Below are 13,237 nucleotides of genomic sequence, written 5' to 3' on the forward strand. Positions count from 1 at the left end.
TGTTATTGCAAAAACAACATTTATTGCTATTTGAATCCTGCTTTCATTCCCCATTTCCCAGAAAATGAGCCACGGGAGACACCAGGAGAGGGAGGAGACCATCCTCCTTGCACAAAACCCACTCCCTCGGATGCTGTCCTCAGCGAGGGTGGCTGGGGGCCAACCGGGGGCCCACCCGCAGAGTGGCAGAGGAGGCAGGTTGACCCTGCGGACGTTGAGCTCTGTGGCGAAGGTCCTGGACTTCTGGTAGGAGAGGAGCGATTTCTCACGGTCCAGGAGGAAGTTGTGGGAGATGGTGGCCGGCCACGTGTAGATCTTCAGCTGTGCCTTCTTGTTGCCCAGGTCCACGGCGGCTGCCAGTGCCAGCTGGTAGTACTCAAACGGGTCCTGAAGGGGACAGGTCATGCTCAGCAAAAGGGGGACTCGGAGCCCATCTTCCCAGATGCCGTTCCTGTCTCCAGGTCATTCCACATGTCCAGCCAATGCTGGCTTACCCCATGAGCCCCAAAGCCTGTGACACTGCTGTGGTCTCAGCTGCAGGAAGTGGGGACGACCCTGACACCACTGGAAGCCTTCCTGACTGCCCCTACGCCCCACTCACCCCCAGCCTCCTGCCCCAGTGCCACCCTCTCTGCAGGCAGTGGCTGCTTTCCCCATGGGCCGAGGTCAGGGCAGATCCTGCCTGCTCTGAGAGTTCCATGCAGGACCCGTGGCTCCGAGCCACAGCAGGGGCACAGTGTTGAGTGACCCAGGCTCCCCTCTGGCCCCTGTCCATGCTGACCATTTCCAGGCCCTCCACGGGACAGGCCAGGTACAAAACCATCTCACAGGTGTCCTCTCTGGCAATGTTTCCTGAAATATTGACGGAGTGTGACTCCCCAGACATCTACTTCCATTTTCAATGCATCTTTGGCTCAAACTCACCATCCCTGGGTTGGGATGCCGCCTCCCAGACCTCCTCCTTCACCCTCCCATCCCCTACCCGGCTTCTCCCCAGGTGCCTCCACCACATGGAGCCACCAAAGGGACCTCTCTAAGACCCATGCCTGGCCTGTCCCTCTTTACCATCTCAAGATGGCTCCCAGGGCCAAGGACAAAGTCCAAGATGCAGCAAATCCATTCCCCCACTGCCCCGCCCCACACACGGAGCAGGGGCGTGAGAAGGCCCCGAGTCACCGCCACTGCTCATCCAATGCCCCCGGCCCAGCCGAACACTGGACTCTGTGCTGGGTGTGTGACTGAGCCTAACGTCCTTGCTCCCAGTCTGAGGGACCTGGGAGTGAACACTGACCACACAGGGTGGCCCGGGCTGTGGCAGAGGGAAGCCCAGGAGCCTGTGGGGGGCCCAGGAGGCCCCAGACTCAGCCGGGGGTGGAAGGCAAAGGCTTCCTGAAGGGGTGGGGGCATCCCAACTAAACAGGAAGGAGCCAGCCAATGCATATGTCTCTGCGTGTGCCTGTGCGTGTTTGTGTGCCTGTGTGTGCGTGTCCGTGTGTGTGCCTGGGTGCATGCCTGTGTGTGTGCGTGTCTGTGTGTGCCTGTGCCTGTGCCCGTGTGCATTTGCGTGTGCATTTCCATGTGCCTGTAGTGTGTGCAGTAGCTAGTGAGTGGCAGGCTGAGCCAGGACACACATAATCTTCCCTATTCCAGGGCTCACTCTCACGTGTACACTAAAGGCGACCCCATTTTAGAGGCAATCGACAAAGATGCCCATTTACCCCTGCCTCTCTGCCAGCCTTCCAGGCCCCATGCAGCCCGGCGTTTTCTCCTACTCCTCTGGGCCCTGGGTCCAGAGCCTCATACAAGGAGGAGGGTGTAGCCTTGGAAAGACAGCCGCCCTTGGGGAATTCCGAGGGGGCCTCCCTGTGGGAAGCTGGCCTGCGCTGACAGCATAGTCACGATGACGCCCAGAGGGCTGTGCATGGGAAGGAGGTGAAGGAGGCCTCTGCCCCTCAACCCCAACCGTGGACTTTGGCCTCTCAGGTACTACTTGGCCCTTTCCTTCCTCCTGGGCAGGCGGAGTGGGCGGCAGGCTTGACCAAGAGAGATAAAGGCCTCTTCTGGGAGGCCCGTCTCCCTGGGTCCCAGGCGAGCCCCTGAGCGGTGAGTAGCGTCCCTCTGGGTCTGACACTTGGCACCTCCCTGTCTGGCTGGGACGTGGGAGGCCACAGGGACCACTTCTGACCACCAGGTGTCGCCAGCACTGGGCGGGGGCCTCCCGGGCAGCCCCAGACCTGCGGTGGGGGATACGGGGCGAGGTCGTAGGGCTGCCCCAGCTCCTCATGTTGTTCTAAGGCCGCCAAGATCTCGGCCCCAGGACTGGAGTGCCCTGGCCCCTCAGCCCATAAGGAGCACTGATGCGGTGCCGGTGCGATGCTGAGGAGGGGCGGTGCCTGCTGGGCAGAGGGGTGGAGACATGCCAGGTCTGAGTCTGACAGTCCCAGCTCTCCACCCCTGCAGGGCTGGGGGCAGAGGGAGCACAGCACCTCCCCTCGAGACAGACCGAACCCAGCAAGGCCTCAGCCTGGCTGGCTGGGGCCCCACCCCACTGCACCTGCCCTGAGCTGGGGTTTCCCTGTCTGTGAACCCGATGGTAAGACACTGGTCCCACCCCACCCTTCCTGGGTGATGTGAAGATTCAAGGTGTCTCGGGACTCCAGGAAGGAGTTGCTCAGTGCAGGCTGGCACCCTGGGCAGGCTTCCTAGAGGAGGCGCCACGATTTGGGTTGGATCTTGCAATGTGGATTCAATGTGAGGATGATGCCATCCTCCGAAATGTCCTTCTCCCGACCCTGTTTTCTTTGTTAAATGCAACTTGACACTTGACTGTCAAGACTCAGCTTTGGTGCCACCTCCTCCAGGAGGGTCCCTCTGACTACAAACCCCCTTCTTTACCCAGAGGCCACCATTGCCCACTCATGTGTCAGCCTGCCTGGCTGAGACTGAGTTCTTGAGGGTGGGGCCTGGCCAGCTTGGGAGCTGGGTTTTATCTGCGAACCTTGCCCGCTCCTCCAGCCACGTGCAGAGCTCCAGGGAGGCCACTGGGCCATTCCTAAAGAAGGCTGGAACCCAGGCCTCTGGGTCAGGGTAGAGATCCCACTCCAAGGGGGCCGGGAACACCCCGAGCCCTGCCCCTCCCCACCCACCTTCAGGTCGTAGAAGATGATGTCACCGAGCACCAGGTACACCTTCACGTAGTAGAGGGTCTCCTCGTCGAACTCCAGTGGCGAGTTGCAGAGCTACAGGGCCTTGAGGTAAAACTGCTCCGCCAGCTTGCCCTGGCCCAGCTGATGGTGCAGGGCAGCCAGCCGGTGGTAGGCCACGTGCTCGTTCAGCCGGTCCCCTGGGGTACAGGCCAAAGGGGCAGGTGTGAGGACGTGGCTCCCTGGGGCAGGGAGGGCACAGGCCCCTCAAGAGCAGGTATGCAGACCCCGGGCAGCACACCTGGCTTGCCTCCAGGCACCTGTGGTCACCTGAGCAGCTCTGGCCAGTCCCTTCCGGGTTCCCAGACTCACTTTCCCATCTGCAAAGCAGAAGTAATAAGGCCTGCCCCTGTCCACCATGAGGCTTTGGTCAAGTCGGACTTGGATGGCCCAGCTCTGTGCCTACACATAGCCACCTGCCTATGCTCACTGGTTTTAACCAGGGAAGCCCAAAAGCCATGCAGTCCAGGTGCTCCCGGGCACCCCGGCTCCAGGCAACCCACAGACGTGACATCCGACTCCTCCTGCGTGTGTCACAATCACAGCCCCCTACTTTGGGGAGTCAGCTGCACACCTACTGTGTACTGGGCCACGGGGCACAAGGTGCTGGGGCATGTGGCCTGCCTAGGGTTCCCTGTCTCTGGAGGGGGACAGATGACCCTGGCACAGCACCAGGGGATGCCCGGCCTTAAGGGGCAGACTGCTGGAAGGGGAACTGGGATTTTATCAGCCAGAGAGCCGTGTGGTTGATGAGGGTGGGAAGGGCACAAGAGAAAGGGAATATGCCACTCAGCCTGGCACATACAGGGACCAACGAGATGCCTGGCATGTCTGGAAGGCAGAGGACACACTGGGCGGCCCTTGTGGTCAGCAGCGGGAACAGGCAGAGGAAGCAGAGCTCAGCCAGGCAGGGGGCTCTGCACTGCGTGAGAGACCTCGGGCTGTGCCCCACAGCCGGATGGGGAAGCCAGTTGGGCAGATCTGCCTGCCTGGACAGGAGACCAGGAAAATCCAGCAGCTGTTTCAGCTCCTGCCCTGCAGACCTGGAGGCTGGGCTCTGGCAAAGTGTGGGTCCTGACAAGGTGGGGGCTCAGGGGACTTACCCAGAGTGATGCTGAGTGCTAGGGCCACGTAGGCAAACTCCAAGCCGTCCTGGGGCTTCTCCAGTGTGGCCAGGAGTGCCACCAGCTTGTTGCACAGCTGTAGCTGCAGCTCCGCCTTGCGGTTGCCCATAGTCACTGCCAGGGCCAGGGCCAGGACCCGGTCCTACCACACAGGCAGGTGGGGTCAGGTTTCCCGCAGCACCCACCTTGCCCAGCGCCCTCCTCAGAGCTCAAACATATGCTTGGAGCTTCCCACACCCCGGCTACCCCTGCACCTCCACACAGCTCTGTGCTCTGGGATAACACACAGTTCAGACACCCAAGTTGGGGGCTGAAGGGTCACCTGAGGCCCATCCAGCTACACCCAGCAGCCTCCGACCAGCCTCTCCCACCTGGGCACCAGGGGTCTGACTGGGGGGAGCCAGCACTCCTCTCTGCTCTAAAAACACCACATTTATCTGTGCCCAGGGCTGAGCCACACCGTGAGCTCAGAGGAAGGGAGAAGCCATCCCACTTCGGGGTGCAAGCAGACCTGGGCCTCCCACTGACATGCTGTGTGTCCTTTGACATGTCCCTGTGCCTCTCTGAGCCTGTTTCCTCATCTGGAAGATGGGGACAGGACTTCTCGTTCATGGTGCTTGAGATCATCAGGTACAAGGGTAGAGCCATTGTCACATCCAGGCCCCAAACGTTTGTCCCGGGCAGGGGCACGGTCAGTATCATTCCCGGTGAGAACACTTGGAAACTAAGCATGTGCATGGGTGGCCCTGCCTCCAGGTGGGAGGCCTCTGCCCTGCCACAGCTGTGCCTCAGCCCTCCAGGTACCCCCCTGAGGCCCACCCGCATCAGCCCACAGGCCAGCTCACCCGGTAGAAGGACACGGCTTTCTCCCGCTCCCAGGCCCCATTGAAGAAGATGTCTCCAGCTGCCTCAAACAGCTCCAGCCCCAGGCTGGGGTCGCCTGTGTACAGGACCACATTCTGTGCCACCTGAAAGGAGACAGAAGTTCCCTCAAGACCCACACCTGGCGAGATGGCCACGCCCACCTTCGCCAGCCTCCTTCCTCTCACACACTACAGGTACACCTGAGCATTTTGCAGACCCTGTGCATTAGGGCTGCCCCCACCACTGGCATGAGGACAATGAACTGATGCACCTGAGTGCCAGGAGGTGACTGAGCAGCTGCAGCCCAGGAGCCCGACACCTGTGAATCCTACCACCAGGGCTAGCCCTAGCCCACTCCCCCTGCACTCAAACCAGTCTCCGTGGCCCCCAGATTGCTGGGTGCCCAGCCCCTGGCTCCTTTCTGCGTTGCCACATCCCTGCCACATCAACAGTGTTTGTGGGTGGGCCTGGTCCCCTCTTGGCCATGAGCTCTTGATCCCTCTTCTCAGCTCAAGGAGGTATACAGCAGATGCTCAATAATGAAAGCTTCACCAGGCTCGTGGGCTTCACAATTTGTTCCAGATCACACTGTGTTTGGGAAAGCCTCTGAAAACAGCCACTATGATAGATTCATTTTGTAAGGAGATGTGCCATGTGTCGCTTGGAGCAAGTTCTTCTGTGTGTTAACTGAGTGGTCACATTATTTGAGCATGTGCTGTATACCAGCAGGTGCTGGGCACTGTGAGGGGCTGCGCCTCTGCCCTCAGGGAGAAGATGCTGGCCACTGGGGGAGGATGTGAGGAAACCAGTTGGAGGGAGGGAAAAGCACACAACAGGTGCTCAGCAGTGGCTTAGGAATGAGTGGATGGATGGATGAATGGATAAGGAGATGTAGACACATGGATGGATGGATGAGTGTGTGGATAGATTAATGCTGGGATGGATGGATGGATGGATGGACGGAAGAATGGATGGACGGACGGGTGGGTGGATGACGGGTGGATGGATGGATGGATGGGTGGATGGATGGATGGATGGGTGGATGGATGGATGGGTGGGTGGATGGATGGATGGATGGATGGATGGGTGGAATGATGTGTGTATGTCTGTATGTATGTATGGGTGGGTAGATAATGTATGGATGGGTGGAGGGTAGACGATGTATGTGCATATGGATGGATAGATGGTGGATAGACGAATGTATGGATAAACAAATTGACAGATAGATGAATGGAGGGATGGATTAATAGGTAGATTGGTGGGTGGATAGATGAATGACGGATGGATGGACGAACAGTGAATGGATGGATGGGAGAAAGGATGGATGATGGAAGGATGGATGGATGGATGAATGGATGGGTGAATGGATGATGGATGGATGGAAGGATGAACAGGTGGATGGATGGATGATGGAAGCATGGATGGATGATGGATGGATGGATGAATGGATAAATGGATATGTGGATGGATGATGGATGGATGGAAGGATAAACAGGTGAATGGATGGATGATGGAAGGATGAATGGACAGATGGATGGAACGACAGGTGAATGGATGGATAGACGGGTGAATGGATGGATAAAAGGATGGATGAATGATGGATGGATGAACGGACAGATGGATGGATGAAGGGACAGATGGATGGATGAATGGACAGATGGATGGATGATGGATGGATGGATGGATGGATGGATGATGAATGGATGGATGGATGATGGATGGATGGATGGAAGGATGAACAGATGAATGGATGGATGATGGAAGGATGGATGGATAAATGGATAGATGGATGAATGATGGATGGATGGAAGGATGAACAGGAGGTGAGTGGATGGTTGATGGAAGGATGGATGGATGACAGATGGATATATGGATGAATGGATAAATGGATGAATGGATGGTGGATGGATGAATGGTGGATGGATGGAAGGATGAACAGGTAGATGGATGGAAAGATGAACAGGTAGATGGAAGGATGAACAGATGGATGTATGGAAGGATGGAAGGATGAACAGGTGAATGGATGGTTGATGGAAGGATGAATGGATGGATGGATGGATGGATGAACAGGTGAATGGATGGATAGACGGGTGAATGGATGGATGAGAAATGGATGGATGATACAAGGATGGATGATAAAAGGATGGATGGATGAATGGACAGATGGATGGATGATGGCTGGATGGATGATGGATGGATGGATGGATAAATGGATGGATGGATGGATGATGGATGGATGGATGATGGATGGATGGAAGGATGAACAGATGAATGGATGGATGATGGAAAGATGGATGGATGATGGAAGGATGGATGGATGGATGGATGGATGGATGGATGGATAAATGGATGGATGGAAGGATCAACAGGAGGTGAGTGGATGGATGATGGAAGGATAGATGGATGATAGATGGATGGACGGATATATGGATGAATGGATAAATGGATGGATGGATGAATGATGGATGTATGGAAGGATGAACAGGTGAATGGATGGATGATGGAAGGATGGATGGATGAATGGACGAACAGGTGGATGGATGGTGGCTGAATGAATGGATGATAAAAGAATGGATGGATGATGGATGGACGAAGGGATGGATGGATGGATGATGGATGGATGAAGGATGAACAGGCGAATGGATGGATGATAGAAGGATGGATGGATGGAAGGATGAGCAGGCGAGTGGATGAATGATGGAAGGATGGATGGATGATGGAAGGATGGAAGAATGAACAGGTGAATGGATGATGGAAGAATGGATGGAGGGATGGATGAACAGGTGAATAGATGGATGGATGATAAAAGGATGGATGATGAATGGGTGGATAGATGGACAGGTGAATGGATGGATCATGGATGGATGGAAGATGGTTGGATGGATAATGGAAAGATGGATGGAAGGATGGATGGAAGGATGGACGAACAGGTGAATGGATGAAGAGGTGAACTGAAGAATGATGGATGGATCGATGGATAGAAGGGTGAACAGTTGGATGGATGATAGAAAGATAGATGGAAGGATGGATGGATGGACGAACAGGTGAATGGATGGATGGACAGGTGAATGGACGGATGATAAAAGGATGGATGGATGATAGATGGATGGATGGATGGAGGGATGGATGGATGGATGGAGGGATGGATGATGGATGGATGGATGGATGCGTGGAAAGACGAACAGGTGAATGGATGGATGATGGGATGATGGAATGATGGAAGGATGGAAGGATGGATGGATGGATGATAGATGGATGGATGGAAGGACATACAGGTGTATGGGAAGATGATGGAAGAATGGATGGATGGATGGATGATGGATGGATGGATGGAAGGATGAGCAGGTAAAGAGATAGATGATGGAAGATAGATGATAGATGATAGATAGAATGGATGGGTGGATGGACAGGTGAATGGATGGATAGACGGGTGAATAGATGGATGATAAAAGGATGGATGAATGATGGATGGATGGATGGACAGATGGATGGATGGATGGATGGATGGATGGAAGGATGAACAGGTAAAGAGATGATGGAAGGATGAATGGATGGGTGGATGGACAGAGAGTGAACAGCACAGGGGTCCTCCTGCATCCCTTGCCACTCACCTGGATGTACAGGTCCACCAGCTCGATCTGCCGCAGGATGTAATAGATCTTCCCTGCTTGCAGCCAGGCATGAGCCTCCTTCTCTTTCTTCTGGAGGTCAATGAAAATCCCCAGACTTCGTTTGGTGTAGTCCAGAGCAGATCTGCAGGCCCTGGAATCAGAAACAGGTGTCAGAACAAGGGTTCTCATCCTCCTGGAACCAGTCTGCCTCCTCCCGTGGGTCTGGTGACAGATGAATCTGGAATGTGCGGACTGGGAACGGCCCTCTTGTGTGTGCAGTGTTCTGCCCTTCCCAGGCTGCTGGGAGGGCCAGGGTGAACACACACGGCATGGAAAAGATGAAGGACATCCTTCTGAGGAAATCGAGCATCATGCTGCCCTGTGGCAGGAGGAGTGTGCTAGTCCATCTCCCCTGCCTCCCAGACATGGCCTGTGTCTTCTCCAGACGCACCAGGTGCCGTTAGTGTTCAGAGGCTATCTCGGTGGATGGTTCTCAAGGTGTGCAGGCATCACAGTCACCTGGAGGCCTGTCTATATAGCTTGCTGGCCCTGCCCCCAGAGCTTCCGGCTCCACAGGCCTGGGGCAGGCCCTAGAACTCCCACTTGCCACAAGCTCCTAGGTGACATGGATGCTGCTCTACTGGTCCAGGGACTACACTTTGAGAAGCATGGCTCTAGCACACTGGCCCATTTTCCTTCTGTGAACCTGAGGCCAAGACTGGAGGCAGTCTGCCGGGTCCCCATGGAATCTGGCTCCTTCCCTGCTCTCTCAGTAAGTCCGACACTTGATGGGGTGTGACTGCAGCAATGTCACTGGGCCCTGTGGGTGGGGTGGCCAGGGCCATGGTTACCCCACCAGGTCAGGACGCTTGGGGGAAGCCGAGTAGGCCACACATGGGACGTGAGACCTTGAAACCCTGCCCCAGGGAAGCAGGTGACACAACTGGCTCTGTCTTCTGTGGGAGAGAAGCCACAGGTGGCTGCTGTGGTCACATTTAAGGGGACAGATGAAGGCCAGGAGTGAAGATTCGGGGCAGGTAGAGGTCAGATGACAAAAGCCACCATAGTAGGAAGAACAGCCCAGAGTGCACGTACTGCCTCTGCTGGGGTGGAGATGACCTTTGACCCAACAAGGGAGGCTCAAGCTGGGACTCACGGGCCAGCAGCAGCCCTGGGACGACCCCAGGCCCACCAGCTCAAAGCATCTGATGCCAAGGAACCAAATGATCAAAAGGAGAGGGGCTGCTGGGGTCCTGGGCCAGCTTTCTTGTGCCCCCCTCCCTGCCCTGCCTGCCCCCACCCCCACCACTGCAAAGCCAGCCCTTACCACTCGGTGCCCAGGGACAGGTAGAGCTGACTGATGGTCTCCAGGAGCTGCCCCTCCAGCACCTTGTCGGCCACCTTGCAAGCCAGGGAGAGCTGGCGCTCATGGTAGATGATACACTGGGCCTCGCTGGGCATGACGGTGCTGTAGAAGTAGCACAGCCACTGGACAGTCCGCAGCTGGCCTGGGCAGAAGACAAAATGGAAGACGTTAGTCTCCCAGCATTGAAGTGAGGCTGGCTGGGCTCGGAGGCCCCTGCGCTGTGCTTGCCTCTTTCACACCTCCGTGAACCTGGGCCCCATAGGCGGGGAGACTGAGCGCAGACAGGCCATGCACCCGTGCCAGGGCAGACGCCGAGCACACCGTGACCTGGGCACACCTTGGTGCAGAGGCTCACGGTAGAGGCCGGCCTTCTTTACAACTCCCAGGGCCGAGGTCCTGACCAGGCTCGGCGCCTGCACCAGGCCATCTATTTCTGCTTCACAAAGCCCCTCTGCCCAGGACCAGGGCTGCCTTCAGCCTGAGCTGATGAGGCCAGGGGTACAAGGAGCCCCTGTCGCAGATGGAACCCTGAGAGAGCAAAGCCAAGCATCATGTCCGCCACACACGGCATCATGTTGGGGGAATGGGGTTCAAAGCCAGCCCCTGGCATTCCCACACATGCTTCTCTCATGCAACCAGGCTCACAAGCCACAGGCTCACTGGTCTCTCCCAAATCCAGGGCGCTGGGAATGGTGGAAAGTTTCTGATTTTCTAGTGCCAGAAACATTCTGGAGATTAACACAGGAAACCAGGTACGCCGAATGGACATCTGTCACACACGTCACCCAACGACAGCTGAATACACAGTCCTCTCGAGCACCCATGGGACATTTCCCATGACAGACCATGTGCCAGGCCACAAAATGAGCTGCAATGAATGGAGAAGGACTGAGACCAAAGCAGAGGTGTTCTTCAGCTGTACTGGCACAAAACTGGAAATCAACAGTGAAGGAAATGTGGGAAATTCAAAAATACGTGGAAATTACACACTCCTAAACAACCAGTGAGTCAAAGAGACCATCAGGGAAACCGAAAACTAATTTGAGAAGAATGCAAACAAATGCACAGCCCGGGCCAGCGCGGTGGCTCACGCCTGTCATCCCAGCACTGTGGGAGGCCGAGGCGGGAGGATCGCTTGAGTCCAGGAGTTTGAGATCAGCCTGGGAAACATGGTGAAATCCCGTCTCTATAAAAAAATAAAATATAAAAATTAGCTGGGTGGGGTGGTGCATGTCTGTAATCCCAGCTGCTCGGGAGGCTGAGGCATGAGAATGGCTTGAACCTGGGTAGAAGTTGCAGCGAGCCAAGATTGCACCACTGCACTCCACCCTTGGCAATAGAGCAAAACTCCGTCTTAAAAAAAAAAAAAAAAAATAGGCCGGGCGCGGTGGCTCAAGCCTGTAATCCCAGCACTTTGGGAGGCCGAGACGGGCGGATCACGAGGTCAGGAGATCGAGACCATCCTGGCTAACACGGTGAAACCCCGTCTCTATTAAGAAATACAAAAAACTAGCCGGGCGAGGTGGCAGGCGCCTGTAGTCCCAGCTACTAGGGAGGCTGAGGCCAGAGAATGGCGTAAACCCGGGAGGCGGAGCTTGCAGTGAGCTGAGATCCGGCCACTGCACTCCAGCCTGGGTGACAGAGCGAGACTCCGTCTCAAAAAAAAAAAAAAAAAAAAATAGCACAGTGTTTCAAAAATTCCAAGATGCAGCTAAGGCAGTGCTGAAAGGGAAATTTATAACGGTAAATGTCTACATTCAAAGAAAGAAGAAAAATCTCAAATCAAAATCCTAACCTTCCACCTTGAGAAACTAGAAAAAGAATGAACTAAACCCAAAGCGAATAAAAGGAAGAAAATAATAAACATGAGAGTGGAAATGGGAAGTAAAAATACAGAGGATGGAAAAACAAGAGAGATAATCAACAGAACCAAAAGTGGGTTTTTTGAAAATAATAACAAAATTGACAAATCTTTCACCAGACAGACCAAGAAAAGAAAGATGGACACAAATGACTAAAATCAGAGACTGAGCCCCATGGCTCACGCCTGTCATCCCAGCGCTTTGTGAGGCCGAGGTGGAAGGATCGCTGAGGCCAGCATTCAAGACCAGCCTGGGGGAACATGATGAGACCCCATCTCTAATAAAAAGAAATAAATAAGAAATTAAAAACCCAAGTTTCTAAAATCAGAAATGAAAGAGGAAACATTATTGCTGACCTGACAGAAATAAAAGGATTCCATGAAAACACTACGAACAATTGTAGACCAACAAATCAGACCATCTAGACACAACAGCCAAGCTCCTAGAAGGACACAAACTACCGAAAGTGACTCAAAAATGACCCCAAGTAAGCATGTGGGGTATCAGCCCCGTCCTCGGTCTCCTCGACCGTTCAGCACAGGGTGGGGAGACAGGGAAGCATGATCCCCGTTCCCTGGCCTGCATTTCCAAGTCTGAATCCCCCAGCACCCCCGGGGACCGCCTCATAGGAGGAGGTGCCACAGGCTATTGTGCCAGGAGCCACGGGAGGCTGCAGTGGGGGCTGGGGCGCTGGATTCCTGGAGGGTCTCCTTCCAGTCACAGAATGCCCCTGGGGAAGAAGCCTGGGTCTGAACCCCCCACCCCTCCTTGGGCAGATGTGTGGGACCGGGGCCCCTTCACACGGTCCTTCCCAAAGTCTCATCCCTCCTAGGGCCAGGAGTGGGTGCCAGGCCTGTGCTGGGAAATGGGCAGATTTGGCCACAGCCCCTAGGGCTCTGGTCCAGGCCACAGAAGGCACCTCTGAGTGGTCTCACTATGCCATGACAAAGCGCTGCAAGGCAGAGGGGACCCACAACAGGATCCCTTGTCTCGGCCATTTCCCTGGACTCAACTTCCTCATCTCTCCTCTGCGGCCTAGATTTCGGACAGCCCTGCCCACCGACTGTCCGTTCACTGCTCAGTCTGCAGTGACTGTTCGATAGCACTCCATGGCTCCCCAGTGCTCTTGGGGAAAAGGCCAAGCCACAGCCTGCGGCCCCAGGCCCTGCTTAGCTCTCCAGAAGAGCTTCTCACCATCCAGCACCCA

The 13,237-nt window shown here is 55.4% G+C and overlaps 1 protein-coding gene across 9 annotated transcripts in view; it reads right to left on the minus strand.

The window, feature by feature from the left end:
- Positions 1 to 13,237, minus strand: part of LOC139361100 (SH3 domain and tetratricopeptide repeat-containing protein 1-like) — a 131,284-nt gene continuing 118,047 nt past the window's right edge. For 7 of the 9 annotated variants that reach the window (XM_071089579.1, XM_071089580.1, XM_071089576.1 and 4 more), the window contains 6 exons: positions 10,130 to 10,310; positions 8,803 to 8,953; positions 5,173 to 5,295; positions 4,307 to 4,469; positions 3,147 to 3,343; positions 1 to 387 (listed from right to left, as the gene is read on the minus strand). In XM_071089579.1, coding sequence (XP_070945680.1) covers positions 3,240 to 3,343; positions 4,307 to 4,469; positions 5,173 to 5,295; positions 8,803 to 8,953; positions 10,130 to 10,263 — 675 coding nt within the window. In that variant the 5' untranslated portion in view covers positions 10,264 to 10,310 and the 3' untranslated portion in view covers positions 1 to 387; positions 3,147 to 3,239. Of the gene's footprint in view, positions 388 to 3,146; positions 3,344 to 3,444; positions 4,470 to 5,172; positions 5,296 to 8,802; positions 8,954 to 10,129; positions 10,311 to 13,237 lie in introns of those variants that run through there. The other 2 variants (XM_071089574.1, XM_071089575.1) reach the window with 2 other exon arrangements.

The sequence above is a fragment of the Macaca nemestrina genome, assembly GCF_043159975.1.
Source record: "Macaca nemestrina isolate mMacNem1 chromosome 8 unlocalized genomic scaffold, mMacNem.hap1 SUPER_8_unloc_2, whole genome shotgun sequence".
NCBI classification, from domain to species: Eukaryota; Metazoa; Chordata; class Mammalia; order Primates; family Cercopithecidae; genus Macaca; species Macaca nemestrina.